General features: G+C 37.7%; 1 protein-coding gene across 1 annotated transcript; it reads right to left on the minus strand.

Annotated features, from left to right (window-relative positions):
• Positions 1-9,100: 9,100 nt before the first annotated feature.
• On the minus strand, positions 9,101-10,805 carry LOC127412435 (MARVEL domain-containing protein 1-like). The gene has a single exon (XM_051648781.1). The coding sequence runs from the start codon at positions 10,582-10,584 to the stop codon at positions 10,096-10,098; it is 489 nt and encodes a 162-aa protein (XP_051504741.1). The 5' UTR covers positions 10,585-10,805; the 3' UTR covers positions 9,101-10,095.
• Between the last annotated feature and the right edge of the window lie 5,460 nt (positions 10,806-16,265).

Raw genomic sequence — 16,265 nt, forward strand, 5'->3', positions numbered from 1 at the left:
CAGATTTTATATTAGTAAACTATAGATTTAGCAAGTCGTTTAGGACATCTACTTTGTGCATGATATGAGTCGTTTTTCCAACAATTGTTTACAGACAGACTGTTTCACTTTTAATTGTCTATATCACAATTCCAGTGGGTCAGAAATTTACATATACTAAGTTAACTGTGCCTTTAAGCAGCTTGGAAAATTCCAGAAAATGATGTCAAGCCTTTAGGCAATAAGCCAATGAGCTTCTTATAGACTAATTGGCAAATTTGATTCAATCTGAGGTGTATTTGTGGATGTATTTTAAGGACTATCTTCAAACTCATTGCCTCTTTGCTTGACATCATGGGAAAATCAAAAGAAATCAGCCAAGACCTCAGAACAAAATTGTGGACCTCCACAAGTCTGATTAATCCTTGGGAGCAATTTCCAAATGCCTGAAGGTACCACGTTCAACTGTACAAACAATACACAAGTATAAACACCATGGGACCACGCAGCCATCATACCGCTCAGGAAGGAGTCGCATTCTGTCTCCTAGAGTTGAACGTAGTTTGGTAAGAAAAGTGCAAATCAATCCCAGAACAGCAAAGGAAACAGTTAGACAAGTATCTATATCCACAGTAAAACGAGTCCTATATCGACATAACCTTAAAGGTTGTTCAGCAAGGAAGAAGCCACTGCTCCAAAACCGCCATAAAAAAGCCAGACTACAGTTTGCAAGTGCACATGGGGACAAAGATCTCACTTTTTGGAGAAATGTCCTCTGGTCTGATTAAACAAATTTTGAACTGTTTGGCCATAATGACCATCGTTATGTTTGGAGGAAAAAGGGTGAGGCTTGCAAACCGAAGAACACCATACCAACCGTGAAGCATGGGGGTGGCAGCATCATGCTGTGGGTGTGCATTGCTGCAGGAGGGACTGGTGCACTTCACAAAATAGATGGAATCATGAGGAAGGAAAATTGAAGTAACATCTCAAGGCATCAGCCAGGAAGTAAAAGCTCGGTCGCAAATGGGTCTTCCAAATGGACAATGACCACAAGCATACCTGCAAAGTTGTGGCAAAATGGCATAAGGACAACAAAGTCAAGGTATTGGAGTGGCCATCACAAAGCCCTGACCTCAATTCGATAGAAAATTGAACAATTGAAGAACTGAAAAAGCGTGTGCGAGCAAGGATGCATACCAACCTGACTCAGTTACACCAGTTCTGTCTGGAGGAATGGGTAAAATTCCAGCAACTTATTGTGAGAAGCTTGTGGAAGACTACTCAAAACATTTGACACAAGTTAAACAATTTAAAGGCAATGCTAACAAATACTAACAAAGTGTATGTAAACTTCTGGCCCACTGTGAATGTGATGAAAGAAATAAAAGGTGGTCCTTCACAAATTCACAGTATGCCCACCTCTTAAGACACTACTACACCACTGGTTAGGATAGGTTCATTCTGAATACATTTTTAAGAGTTTCAGCCTCCCTCTGCCTTCTCTAACAACTGCCACTGGAAAGTAGTAGTCCAAAAGCATGAATGAAGTTGTCTGATGCTTTAACTCACTACCTGCTTTTAGACTGTTCGGTGGCTGCTCTTTGGTTGCATTCATTAGGCCACACTGATGTTGTTTGGTAACTTCTTGTAGTGTCCAGGCACGTAATCTTATTATTCTTTGTTAAGCCTTTGCCATAGTAGAATTCATTGAATACAATTTTTGTGTCTTTTTCTTTTCCCTTTTTTATATTGCTTTCGTTTTTAAGTAGTTTTATAGATACCCTATTTTTTAATGTTTACTTTATAATTATACAGATCGATGTGTCCAGCAGATGGGGCTGGAGTAGCGTTAAACTGTGAAATAGCACCACCTGCCAAACATTTGTAGAGTCAAGTGTAGGTGGAAGTACTAGAAGAGACTTGTTCAAAAATATGAAATTCTTTATATATTAAATAATGATATTACAAAAGCAAAAAATTGTATGTGCATAGTAACTGCTTAAAAACAATAATCTAGCTGAAGAGAGAAAAAGAAAATCGTGTTAAGCGATAACATGTTTTGTAGGTTACTTTCATTAAAAGTAATAACAACATTAAAATGGTTTGTGGATGTTAAACAACAGCAAAGTAAAGACACTGAGATGATTTTGTGTAGCTATTATGTTAGAGCTGCACTATAAGCTAAAGCTTTATTATATATCAAAAAAGCCTGAGGACAAATGTTTAAAACTTTTTTTTTTTTTTCTCCCCTTAATTTATGTTTAGGATTTGTTGGTTTTATGCTCTTATTAACCAGGAACAAAGACTGCAGTACCCTATTCCAGGTCTTTGTGTAAAGTCTAGATGATTCAATCTTCAAAGCACAAACATATTAGAAACTCTGAGAAATTAAATATTAAGATGTTCTTTACAGAATGTCATTCTTACACAGCTGCTGAATGAGCAATACACTTGCCTACAATTGACTGTTTAATAAAAAATGAGTACATAGCAATTTTCTGAGTATTATAAGTAAATAAATAAAAAAAATAAAAAAAGCATTTCATTTAACAATGTTTAAAATATCATAATTATAAAAGCCAAACAACTGATATTCAGTATATTTAACTTGGTAATTTAGCCCAAAAATCCATCTTTTCTATTGTAACATCCATTGACTTAGCAGTCAGGCACCCTGTTAGATCACCTGGAAAATTGTATGTCATGTATATTCAAATACATATCCTGCGAATGTGAGAGAATGTCTTACTCTGTTCTGAACAAAGCAGGCTTGTTTGACTTTAAGGCTTTTCCATTACAGGCATGCCAAAATCTTGCCCGTTTCCCTCCATTAAGACTTTAAAAAGTCTCCATCTGTGTTTGTTTAACTAGAACTGTCTGTTTGTTGTGTTTATGGCAAAACGGTACAAAGAGCTCAGAGGTGAGGGGAAAAAATGCAGGGAAGCTATCTGAAACATTGTTGAACATGAGAAGGATTCTCCACAGATACAGTCCCAACAAGCATATTTACAGCCCTGTGCTACCCAAATTACAATTAATAAAGTATTTGCAGAGTTAGTAGCACATTCCTGCCATCTGCTATGGACTGGCATTAAAAGGGAAGTCTATAAATAGTGCCCACATCTCACAAGCTGTACTGCCAGACTCTGCCTGAACACACAGGATGTGATGTAATTTCCTCTTGCCCATACTTGTCTCATAGAGAACAGGTTTTGGAATGTTGTAGTTTCAAGACTTGTCAAGAAGAAGACTCACTAAAACAAGATCATAACATGACACTCAGACATTCTGCCTAACTTCTCCTTTTGTGTTTCACCAAAGGAAGTAAACAATGCAGGGTTGGAACAATATGAGGTAGTAAAAAACAATGAGTCATGACAAAAATGTTCATTTTTGGGTGCACAAATCCTTTTAATATCAGCTTCTTATCTCAAGGAACTATGTAGCCTACTGTATTTTCTCACTTATTATTTCTTTCTGTGCCTTTAAGTCTGTCTATTTACTGTTTTACAGTGTTTCTTTTTCTCATGTAAAGAGCATCACACAGAGGAATGTGTGTCTCAGCACTCTGTGTAGAGTGTGTGGTTAACGGTCCATATGCTGGCCAGCTCTCACTTAAGCTCTGATGACTTATCCTGTGAATTAAAGTCCCGCACGAATAGAGCTCATTCATTCACGGGACACAAAGCCAAGAACTTAAAAGCATTGGAAGAGACAACTGGATAATGCTGTGAATGAGAAAATGACATTATCAGCTAGGTCGGTCAGCTGGGTGTCTGCGTAGAAGATGCGTGATGCAAATCTCGTCGTCATCAGAGTGCGCGAGCACAGAACACGCACAGCCCGATTTTTCAAACCACGTATCTTTGAACGCCCAGCATGATCATGCATCTAGAGTTATTTGCACTAATTAGTGGGTCCACAAGGTGGCAACACTCACATTTGAGCCGCTGCTGTCACAAAGAAGCGCTAGCAGAAGATGTAATCGCCGCTAAACATCAGGAGATGAAGGTAAAAACAACAACAGCAAGTCAAGAGCGCGTGTGTGAGGAGGTCTGGAGATACCTGCATTTTTATAATACGAGTCAGAATGAATATAAGAAGCCACTTACACAGTGAACATTTCACCTCGTAAATGCTGTGATACGTGTAATGAACCACGTCATATAATTTTGCAAAAATGTTGCCACAGTCACATACTACAGCCATATCCCATTAAGAAAAGCCAAAAATCTTGGCCTACATAATAAATAACATGGTTGTCATCAGTTAACAACATCTATTTGTTTGTCAACACATTTGAATCTGAAAGCTTCCTCTTCCTGAGTCTCATGCAAGGCTTTACCCCACTCAACGTTCCCATGGGAGATTTGGCTTTCTTCCTGTGTTCGCCAGAAGTCACAATCTGTCCTTAATAATGAAATCTGGACTGCTCCACTGCACAATTCCTGTTAAATGATCATCTCTCATCTGGCCATATGTGATTCATTGTACATTAGTTTATTTATTTAACTTCATAACCAGTCTGAGCTTGTAGTGTTTTGCATGTTATATAAATGTGTCCATGCATTCTCATTCTAACTAAAGCTCTCACAGTTGCAGCCACCATGTCTCATTGGCCCAATCAAGCAGATAAAATCAGTTCACATTGTTTGGCTCTCTCTGCACCACATTGTACCCTGTTGATTACAGTAATAAGAAATCTCATCATGTCATTTCCAATACTTAATAAAAAAGGAATAAAAAAGGCACTTCTGCAGTTCACCGACTTTTGGACAAAGAAATTCTGCTTACAAAGTGCACATTTCCAGCCTGGTCTCATGAAATTTACGTGAGCATTGCAACATTTTTGCAAAACTGAAATTACATGCTTCATAACACTTTTGGTTACATTTTTCAAGTGAAATGTCCAGCAGGGGGTGCCAAAACCGAGCAAAATGAGGTTGTAATAAGACAAGGTTTTTAAGATGAATTTTAGATGGAGGTTTTAATAAAATTTACCTCACTAACATAAAACTTTAGCCTAAACTTAACCAATAATGTCTGAAAAGAGAAATGAGAGTTTAATAAAACAGACATCCTTGTGTGGCTTGGGAGGCACTTAAGGCGGTTCTTAGGGGTCGGATCATACAGTATGCCTCATTCATAAAAAAATCCAAAGCACGAGAACTCGTGGAGTTGGAAGGAAATATTAAAAGTGTAGAGGCAGAGCTGAAGCGCTGTATGTCATGTGATGGCCTCAGAGAATTGACCCGATTGAAATATAGATATAATACTATTTTGTCGCAGAAAGTGGAGTTTTGGTTATTCAGGGCGAGACAGTCATACTTTGAGTTGGGGGACAAAGCAGGGAAGCTTTTGGCTAGATATATAAAGCAGAGAGAGTCTCTTTCTATCATTCCCTCAGTGAAATCTGCTGGTGGTGAAATTTTTACCTCAGCCATTGATATTAATAATGCCTTTAAAGAGTTCTGTCTTGATCTTTATAGTTCCACGTCTTCGTCTACTGATGAAGATATTAGAAACGTTGTGGAACCATTAGATCTTCCTAAACTGAAGACTGAGCAAAAAAACTCTCTTGATTCTGAGATAACCTTGGAGGAGCTTGACGAGGTAATTAAGTCCCTACCTTCTGGCAAGGCTCCGGGGCCAGATGGTTTTGCCGCAGAATTTTTTAGATCCTATGCTACAGAACTGGCTCCACTTTTGTTAGAAGTTTATACTGAATCATTAAAGAATGGAAAGCTTCCTACAGCCATGACACAAGCCCGGATCAGTCTGATTCTTAAAAAGGAAAATTTTGTCTAAAATTTTGGCTAACCGATTAAGTAAGGTTATGACATCTCTTATACATATAGATCAGGTGGGGTTTATTCGGGGCCGCAGCTGTTCTGATAACATCAGGCATCTCATCGATATCATGTGGTCAGTAGCGAATGATCAGTCTCCGGTTGCTGCCATCTCACTTGACACCAAAAAGGCGTTTGATATGGTAGAATTGGATTATCTTTTTAAGATTTTGGAAATGTATGTGTGTATATATATACATATATATATATATATATATATATATGCATGTGTGTGTATGTGTATGTATATATTTACTTATATGTGACCACAGGATTGTTTTTTGGGGAGGTGGGGTTGGGGGTTGGGAGGGGGAGTTGTGGGATTTAAATGTTGTGTGCTTGTGTGTGTGTGTGTATATATATATATATATATATATATATATATATATATATATATATATATATATATATATATATATATATGTGTGTGTGTGTGTGTGTGTGTGTGTGTGTGTGTGTCTTGTTATTATAAGATTTAATAAAAAATGTTAATTACAAAAAAAACAATACAGACATCCTTAACATACACCTAACCTTAACCGATAGTGTTTTAAAATGAAGAAGCGACATGAAAAGCACATTTTCTGAAGCAACCACGTCAATTTGTGTTGCTTCTATATCTCTGTCGTGTCACTTGTCAGCTTGAGTTCTTGTCTGATTTTGAACCATGATCAAAACAAGACAAGTTCTGAACCTTCGAGTCCAAAGTCCAACGCTCTATGAGGTGTGTTACCACACAAGCTGATCATATAGGAATAAGTGTATATATATGTAGGTGGGTCTGTAATACAAGTGTTAAAATGTATAATTTTTCAAAAGATGCGTTAGAGTAAAATTATCTCGATATCACAACATAGCAGGGTCTGAGTAACAGAGAGAAAAATAAGTGTTTATAAAGTCATAGTCAGCCACTGAAGTCATGATTTGCATGAAAGTGGAGAAAACACACAGTTGTAGTGCCTCTAGTGTTTATTTCACCTGGTAACTGCAGGGAATTGTACCTGGAGACACGTATAACAAGTTTTGCAAAAATTTATATAGAGTCACATTTTCACTATGAGACCAGGTTGCACATTTCAGATAACACTGCCCCTAAATGACATGTAAAAAAAACCAAACTGACTGGTCACATTTCATGTCAATAAGATGGTCTCATCCTTTCTAAGAGGGCAGTTCTTGGCTGAGAAAAAAGCTGCACTGTGGCCCAGACTTTATGCCACAAGTCACAAATCTGACTATATAAGTGAGATTAGTATGATATTAATGAGCAGAAAATGTCCTACTGTAAAAAAAAATCTTAATTTTAATGGTAAAAGAATGTAAAAATCCTACAGTAAAAAAAACTTTAATTGGTTAACGGTTAGTTGCCTTAAAATATATGGTAAAACAATATAATATATCTATTTTGTTTAGATGTAAAAAGTCTAATTTTACCACAAAATTCACGGTAAAAATAAACATTAGGTTTAACTAGAGAATACATTTACTTTTTACGGTAAACTACAGTATTGTTCAAATTACATGAAAAACAATAATTGGGTTTTCCCAGAAGTCTCTGTGAGAAATCACATTTAATTTTATTTTATGGAAAAAGTTATGGTTTTTCTTTTTTGTAATAAGTTAATAAGTTAATGTTTATTGCATTATGTCACATGTGTCACCCTGATTGTGTTTTGTGTTTGCGTGACACTGTGCACTGTCTATGCATGTGTATTAATTATTGCTCCTGGAAGGGCCACTCTTGATTAACTTTAAGTCATCATGTGGCCTTTTGTAGTTACTACGGTGATTAACAATACATTATAAAGTGAAAAGCAGACTTTTATAGTTCCAGTTGGTTAGTATAACACATTTATATCATTTAATAATATAAACAGTGGTGAACTGTAGAAAACGGTATGCAGGCATCAAAATTACATCCCGTAAAAGCCTGAAACATGGTCTCTGTATTTTTTATGGTACATTTTTGGCAACGACAGCTACCAGTATTGTACTTTACATTTATAGGATTTTTAAAAAAAAAAATTTACAGTGTACAAAGTCAGGGAGAACAGAGAAACAGGGTAGAAGGAGTGAAAGAGACAGACTTACTGTACCGGATCAGACATTTGAGCTACACAACGGCAGGCCTTGTGAGAACAATTAATCCATTGACAATTTAAAAACTGTGTAGCACCATGCTCATTAACACACACCCACAACCCCATAAAAAGAAAAGTAATTCATGGACAATTGGCACAGTGACATCCGAATGCAGCAGTATAAATAAGGGAGAATTTTGTTGCTTTACTTCCAGAAGGAAAACGTTTTACAGGGAGTAGAGTGTAAGTCTTTGTAATGGGTAAAGGATGGGCAAGGACGAGGCAGGAACCAGCAGAACAGTCAACGTAAATTTTAATGACATAAACTCAACTTAAAACAACATAAAATACAGACACAGTGGCTGCGTGTTTGTCTCTCTCTCTTGAACTGGCACCTCCATCTCGTCTTTATCTCCCTCCCGGCTGATTAGCCCAATTCAGGGCCAGGCCGCCCTCCTCCTTGTCACTTGTTACATGTGGCTTTAAAAAAGATTCAGTGGTTTCCTTCTCTGTGGTTTATCTTCATGCTGGATATACTGTACATGCAGATCTGTTTTCAACAGAGATGTGCCCAAAATTTCTATGAATTCCCATCTGTTATGACAACATTCTGTCTTATGAAACAGTTCATTTTCTTGCTTTTTTGACTCACTTTGTATTCCTCCCAAAACCGCACTAAAAATTGACCACAAGCAGTTACTGTATTATAACTATTTTCAATTCAGTGCAATTGACCCACCCATAACCCAGACAAAATTGCATTATTTTGTGGTTGCAGTAGGGTGGCTGGTGTGTTATGGCCTCTGTCCCTCATAATTAAAATGACAAAACCTCTAATTTTAAGGGGAAGTACAGTTAATGTGACACTAGTGCACTAAGAGCCGCAAATAACTGTTGTTTTCAAACAGGCTTCCCCAAACCCTCCCCTTGTCTTTCATTGGTTTAAATCAAACAGATAGCCCTGGTTGAGCCAAAGTTGCCTTGTCGGGCTGTTAGGGATAGTTAAACAAACAGAGCAATGTTTAGATAGTGCCACAGAGCCACAGTGTTTACACTTTTCAGGAAATCAACCCACAAATGGCATACTTATAGTTGTCTTTTCATATTAAGCTGGGATAGAAAAAAAGTATTTTTAAATAAAAACATTAAATACTTCAGCTGTGAATATAATACAAATATGAACACAGATTAAATGTCATGTGCTCCTTTTTATTGACTGTTTGATGATAGCTACACATTGCACACATTTCTAAAATACAATCACCAGAAAACTGTATTAAATATTTTACCTCTTTTAAATGCAAATCAAGTGGAGATATCTGATGTGGTGGGATTCATTTTAGGATTGTCAAGCAGTCAAGCACATATACATATACTATGAAAGACACTGAGGAGTCAATAAAACAGGCACTGTTTTATGTCTACATCATATCAAAAGTTAAAATATCAAAACATGATGTTACAAAGTAGTAAGGTATAAAATACAAAAAATAAAAAATAAAAGTCATTTACATTGGTTAAATGTATATAAAACTCCAAAAGCACAAAAAAAAAAAAAAAAAAAAAAACATACAAAAACGTGTAAAATTGACTTATATGCGTGACTTCAGAAGGGACAAAGCTCTTTAAATTATAACTGTATAAAAGCAACAAACAAACCTAAAAGCCTGAGACAAGGGGATCAAACCCTCTGCTTTGAGAGAAAACACTTACTTTTCTCTATCAGTATTTTTGTCTTGCTTTCCAGTAAACATATCTAAACATCCCTTAAAACAAGATAAATGTAATTGAGAAGCAAAATTGTATAAGATATTAAGAGATTGGCAATTTTGTTTTCCTGTTTTAAGCATAAATCTATTGAAATTTAGAGAGGTTTATGCTTAACACAAGAAAAAACAATTGGGGTAAGAAAAATACACTCAATTCAAGATACACTCTCTTAAACCAAGTCTTATTATTTTCTCAAGTAAATGTATCTTGTTTTAAGGATACGTCGATATTTTTACTGTAAAATAAGACAAAGTTACTTATTAAAAAATGTTTTGCTGTGAAAAAACGGTTTTCTAATCTCCGAAAGCTTGCCGAATGCAACCAGAGCAAAAGCCCCCTCCATCTCTCAGTGACAATGTTTCCTGTGAGCAATGCTGCAGTCTCTAACTGTCCGCCGCCTGTGATTTTCACTTTCACACAACAGTCTGTTCACCTCGACATTTCCTGCAGCAGCCGTAGATAGCCGAGGGCAGATAGACGCTGGCAGTGAGGCAGGCGAAGACTGAAGCAGTGAGGTAGACCTTGTACAAGCAGTGATGTTTGTAGACGTCTAGGTTGCAGAAGGAGTTCTTGTCGGTTTTGTAGATCATGATTCCAATTGCAGACAGATACAGCAGAAAAGCGGCAATGTCATGTATCACGTTGCTTAACAACCAGCGTTCTCCTCCTACGATGGGAACAAAGTCTTGTTTATCCAGTAGAGTGAGGATGAAGATGGCTAACGTTAGGAGCCAGAAGAACACAGCCACGAACAGAACAAAGTGTATGGAGCCCTCATACTTGTTGGCTGCGATGGTGACCCAAAGCCCAGCTCCAAACAGGATCTGGAGGACCCGTACAATCCCAACAAAGCTCTTGAGGAATTCCAGGAAACTTCTCTTCACCTGTGGCTGTGGGGGCATCTCCTCTTTGTTGAAGAAATCTCCTGGTGGTTAGGGTGGGGGCTGCTTGCCACAAACAGAGAAAGGAGAAGAAAGAGCAAACAGGAGGGGAGACAAGGAGCTTACAAGGGTTTTAGAAGAAGATAGCGCTGAAAACACACAGGGAGTGGAGCTTCGGCACCGCCCCGTGGTTTTGAAATGACTTACGTCTGTTTCGTCTTTTCCGTTTCCTCTGTGGAAGCTGAAACTGCTGTGTCCCCCTCCCCCTCTTTTGCTGCAGCAAGCCGGAGGAGGGTCCAGACATGGGGGCTGGACTGAAACTCTAACCCCTTTCCTCTCCTTCTCCTCCTTTTCTTCCTTGTCCATCATCACTCTCTCAGACAATTAGTGAAAGAGTTCCTGTGTGTACAAATAAACATTCTCTCGGCACAGATCAGATGATTTAGCATAGTGGTTCTCAACTGGTTTTGCTTCCACAGTGGACACCAACACATTATCAAAACTGTTTAACATACAAAAGTAAACACAAATGTCCTTAACATGATAGTTCACCTAAAAATGATAATTCTGTTACCTTTTACTTGCCCTCATGTTGTTCCAAACCCAATTGACCGTCTTTCTGCAGTGGAACACAAAAGGAGATTTTAGGCAGACTGACAGCATCAGTCACCATTCCCTTTCATTGAATGAAAAATGTTTTAATGACTTCATGTTTGTGACTAACACAGTGTTAGGATAGTTTAAAGATTTTTTTTTTTTTTTTTAAAGTCTCCCAATTTCTTCCTATGTTTCCTACACTCATTCATCCAAATACAGATTTTATTCCATCTTATGGATGGAAATGCATATCTGAGGAAATCAATACAGCGTTAAAGGGACAGTAAAAATTCTGTCATCATTTACTCACCCTCATGCTATCCCAGATGTGTACGAATTTCTCTCTTCTGTTGAAAACAAATGAAAGTTTCAGCTCTGTAGGTCCATGCAATGCAAGGGAATGGTGTCCAGAACTTTGAAGGTCCAAAAAGCACAGAAATGCAGCATAAAAGTAATCCATATGACCCCAGTGGCTAAATCTATATCTTCAGAAGTGATATGATAAGTGTGGGTGAAAAACAGATCAATATGTAAGTCCTTTTTTACTTTAAATTCTAATTAAATCCTCCCTTTCCAGTAGGTGGCGATATGCACAAAGAATGTGAATCGCCAAAAACAAAAGAAGAAGTATGTAAAAGTGAAATTGGAGATTGATAGTAAAAAAGGACTTAAGTATTGATCTGTTTCTCATCCACACCTATCATATTGCTTCTGAAGATATGGATTTAACCACTCATATGGATTACTTTTATGCTGCCTTTATATGCTTTTTTGATCTTCAAAGTTCTGGTCACCATTCTCTTGCATTGTATGGACCTACAGAGCCGAGATATTCTTCTAAAAATATTTGTGTTCAGTAAAAGAAAGGAAGTCATACACATCTTGAATGGCATGAGGGTAAATAAATGATGAGAGAATTTAAATTTTTGGGTGAACTATCCCTTTAACACAATTTCTGGGCAATAAATTTGAAAACACAGCATCAAATCTGACGTGTGTACTCAGTGTGACAGAGCAGAGGCAAGAATGTGGAACATTTTAGTCTTTTCTAAACTAAAGAGCCTTATCACTGCTGATATGTGCTGTCCATGGAACCAGTATTTTTTGTCCATGACCATGACCAAATTCTGACAACTGAGATCAGGGGCTGAATGCTGTGAGATCAATTAAAACAGACACGCCCTTAATTTCACACATACTCCGTGAGCGGGGTGTGAGCAACGCGTCGCATTTGGGCTTTCACATTGGTCGCGTCTCTTCTTTAGGTTCCTATGACAATGGCGGGCAGTCACGTGCACTTGTTCATCAGTGTACTTGGTTGTGATTGGTTAATATATCAAAGCCCCTTTCAAGGCAAGTCCACTCGGCGGTTATCTTTGGAACGCTCCTTGGAGGGCTGGGTAGCAATTTGTTTATGTAAACATGCAGCATAAAAGTAGAGCTCCTATCTGCTTGAATGGAGAAAGACCAACATCTCCAAATCGGTTGGTCAAGATTACGATCAAAGAACATATTTAAAATCAGCAGTAAAAGCTGACAACAATAGAATCATAAATTGTGCTGCTTTACCTCAGATTACGCTAAAAAACGATTTTTTCAGGCTGGATCAGATAATGAGCATGCATGTTCTTGAGTTGATTGGCAGGCGATGTCTTTATCTAAAAAGTGATGGGCTCTTTTACCTTTAAAGCGGTAATCATTCTTTTTTAATACCAGTCTTTTCTAAACTGTCTCTGTATATATACAACACGGACAAAAGTCCTGCAGTTTATTGATTTATTCTTTCCTTTATTTAGTGTGTGTGTGTGTGTGTGTGTGTGTGTGTGTGTGTGTGTGTGTGTGTTGTGTTTGTATGCAGACCTATAAGTTGTAGTGTAAATTTGGTTTGGTTAAAATATTGTTTATTTGCTTTTGCATCTTTTCTATAATCTCCTGATTATTTTAGTTTTCTGCTACACCCAGAGCTGCTGTGTTCATTGTGAGCTGCGCGACAAAAATAGGCTCAGCGCCGAAACTATCCGCTCACTGCCACGTCGCCTCGTGACTCATGCTTGCAATGAGAAAGATGTAATCTGTTAACCTGGGCATCAAAACGCCTCGCTCACCCCCCGCTCACGGAGGATATGTGAAACCAGCTTTAGTGTTTGAATAGCTAACTGATGCAAATCCGAATCTGAATCCAATAATCCTGAATCTATATGCTGTCTCCAAAAAAGTACACATCGGCCTACCCACCACCAACCATCACATAAAACCAAAATCTAACTGTGGATGTTGTTCAGACAGCCTCCTTCTTTGGGCGGTTCTTGGCCAGAATAAATTGCAAAGTCAACCAGACTTCATGCCGATAGTCAAAAATTTGCCCATGGGGTAAAGGAGTCATCAACAATGGTAATGCTTACCTTCAATATTATGTAATGGTACCGACCTCTGGTGGTTTACTTAGGAAGTTGCAAATGTAAAAGTTATAGACTTGAGACTAGGGCCCTTTGGAAGTTTTAGGCACCTACTCTCACCGACTTCTTGATCAACCCCTGGGCTTAGGATACAGGTGTTCTGAATGAGTCATTTTGATGGAAATGAGATATTAAATGTCTACTATATCTTCAGGTGGCACCCATGGCTGCACTTCTGGAACGTAGCACTTCTGGTCCACCAATTAGACTGATAGATGCTTTAGTGCTCCTGTGAAGGAAATTGAAGAAGCTGTGCTGCCTACAATATTTCAACACAAATAGTGTATGTATTGTTACTTTATTAGTGTGTAAAAAAAAAAAAAAAAATGGAAGTTAATCAGGTCAATGGACAAGCACTTTTAAGAATAAAATTAGCTACCAAGAAATGTTCTCTTTCTGGTTAAAATCAGGATGCATAATTATTTTTGTTATATTTGTAGATGTTGATCAGCCTAATTAATTTGTATATTCATAAAAAATGCACACTCTCCCAGGACTGGAAATATCAATAAACAGACAGAGAGAAACAGTAAATCTTCAGTAACAATGACTGACAATGACTGAATATGTGACAGTTTCAGAATATTATTATCTACACTACACGAGTTCACTTCCAGGCTGGATTACTGTCATATCGGCTGTTAACTGTAGTTCACATGTAGTGAAACCAAGATATCTCTTTTTAAGTGGCTTATGCAGAAGGGTGCTTCCTTGCGCCTCTGGAATCTGTCAAATAAAATAGACAAGGAGCTTGCAGCTGTCATATAGGTCTGACAAAGTGCCACTGAACATTTGCCAAAATGCTGTCAGCAGGGTTAAGATGAAAATGCTTATTAAATTCTAATTTCATTCTGACTGTGGAATGTTCTGACACTCATGTTTATTATTGTATAGCAATTATGGCAAATTTTAAATCTGTGTTGATTGTTGTGTCAGACATGAACAGTTTAATTACAGGTCAGTCTAAAGAGTTGTTTAAAACATGTCAGTTCAGCCCCTGTTTACCCTTTAAATTGCTACTTATTAATAACCCAAATTGTCACACCTATTTTAGTGAGCCACAAACAATTAGTGCCATTCTACCCATAGCAAGTTACCTATATACAGTATGTTTCCCTTTAAGTTTCAGTGCCTGTATATGTGCAGGGAAAAACGGTGAATAAAATGGAACCCTGCACTTCAAAGATGTCCTCTAGAAAAGATATTAAACATTCACTTTCTGATGGTCCACTGATCTCTGATGCTGCCATCATTTTGCCAAGGAAGGGAGCAGAGAGGCCTGTATAGACTCCATAAGGTGCGTTCCCTCTCTCTCTCTCTCTCTCTCTCTCTCTCTCTCTCTCTCTCTGTCTCTCTCTCTCTCTCTCTCTCTCTCAGTCTTACTGTTTCTCTCTGTTGGTGGTAGAGGAGGTCTATATTTATCCTGAGAGAGAATGGAAGGAAAGGGAGAGAGAGAAAGTGGATACTGCTGGTGGACTGCAGTGCTAAATACATCCCTCAAGTTACTTTATGCCAATGTCCTGATTTCGTTACAGGAACAGAGAAGGACAGAATGAGGAATGTCAAACAAGTGAAATGTCACATTTTACACCAAGAAAGAGCCCTGCATGTAATAATGTCTCTTACTGACTATTTCAAATATGGGCGTCACTCAGGGAATAAAGCATTTATCAAATAAGTAAAAAAAAATAAAAAAATAAAAAGGAATGAGAAATCTAGTAAAAATAAGTCTTTGTGGATTCACAGAGGCGGTGCGCTGGTTGGGTAAAAAATTGATTTACACATTAATGCATACATACAATCCAACTTAGACCCACGCAAAAACACATGTGCACACACACACAACATCTTGTGCCTCCAGATCTCTAAGAGGAGAGGAGATAAGACAGATTAACACATCCTGAGCTGAGTGTCATGTGGTACAACTCTGTACTATGAGCCTTCCAGAGAGAGAAACCCTCACTCTCGGCTAACTACTACACATGTTACTATAGCAACATAAGCACGCCATTAAAGGAGTATGCAAATCTGTTACAGAGGAAACAGATTTAGTCCAAATTTGATGGTGTGAATTTGATATGATGTTCAGCCTTCACAAAGATACAATAAAACAACATAAGGAAACCAATCAGGCCTTAGAGGCCTATATTTCTATCTATCTATCTATCTATCTATCTATCTATCTATCTATCTATCGTCTGTCTGTCTTCTCCACTGTCTGTCTATCTGTCTTCTCCTCTGTCTCAACAAACTTTCCTTTTCTAGTTCTCTTTTATTTAGATTTTATCTTGTGAACTGCATGTGTTTTGGCTCTGATACCAACTTGCATGATAAAATTATGACTATAGTACATGTAGGTGATATAATTCATTTGTTACTTTTACTTAAATGTGTTTGTAATGTTTGACAGCTTTTACTTCAGGGATATAAAATTCATCATCATCATTTACTTACCTTCGTGTTGTTCCAAAATGACAACATCAGCAGAGTAAAGGAAAGCAATTCACCGTTATTTCACAGTCAGTGCCCACACTGTGAAACTCCACAATTCAAAGGTTTTCTGAGTTGCCCCTCCAACCTCTGACACATATTTGCCCAAACACCCAAATACACACTCATTTACTTTTCACACACTACAACTCTCTTTTC

The sequence above is a fragment of the Myxocyprinus asiaticus genome, chromosome 21 (genome assembly GCF_019703515.2).
Source record: "Myxocyprinus asiaticus isolate MX2 ecotype Aquarium Trade chromosome 21, UBuf_Myxa_2, whole genome shotgun sequence".
Taxonomy (NCBI): Eukaryota; Metazoa; Chordata; class Actinopteri; order Cypriniformes; family Catostomidae; genus Myxocyprinus; species Myxocyprinus asiaticus.

What these genes read in the sequence shown, in the direction of transcription:
- LOC127412435 (XM_051648781.1), bottom strand. Translation starts at nt 10,584, where the DNA reads ATGCCCCCACAGCCACAGGTGAAGAGAAGTTTCCTGGAATTCCTCAAG.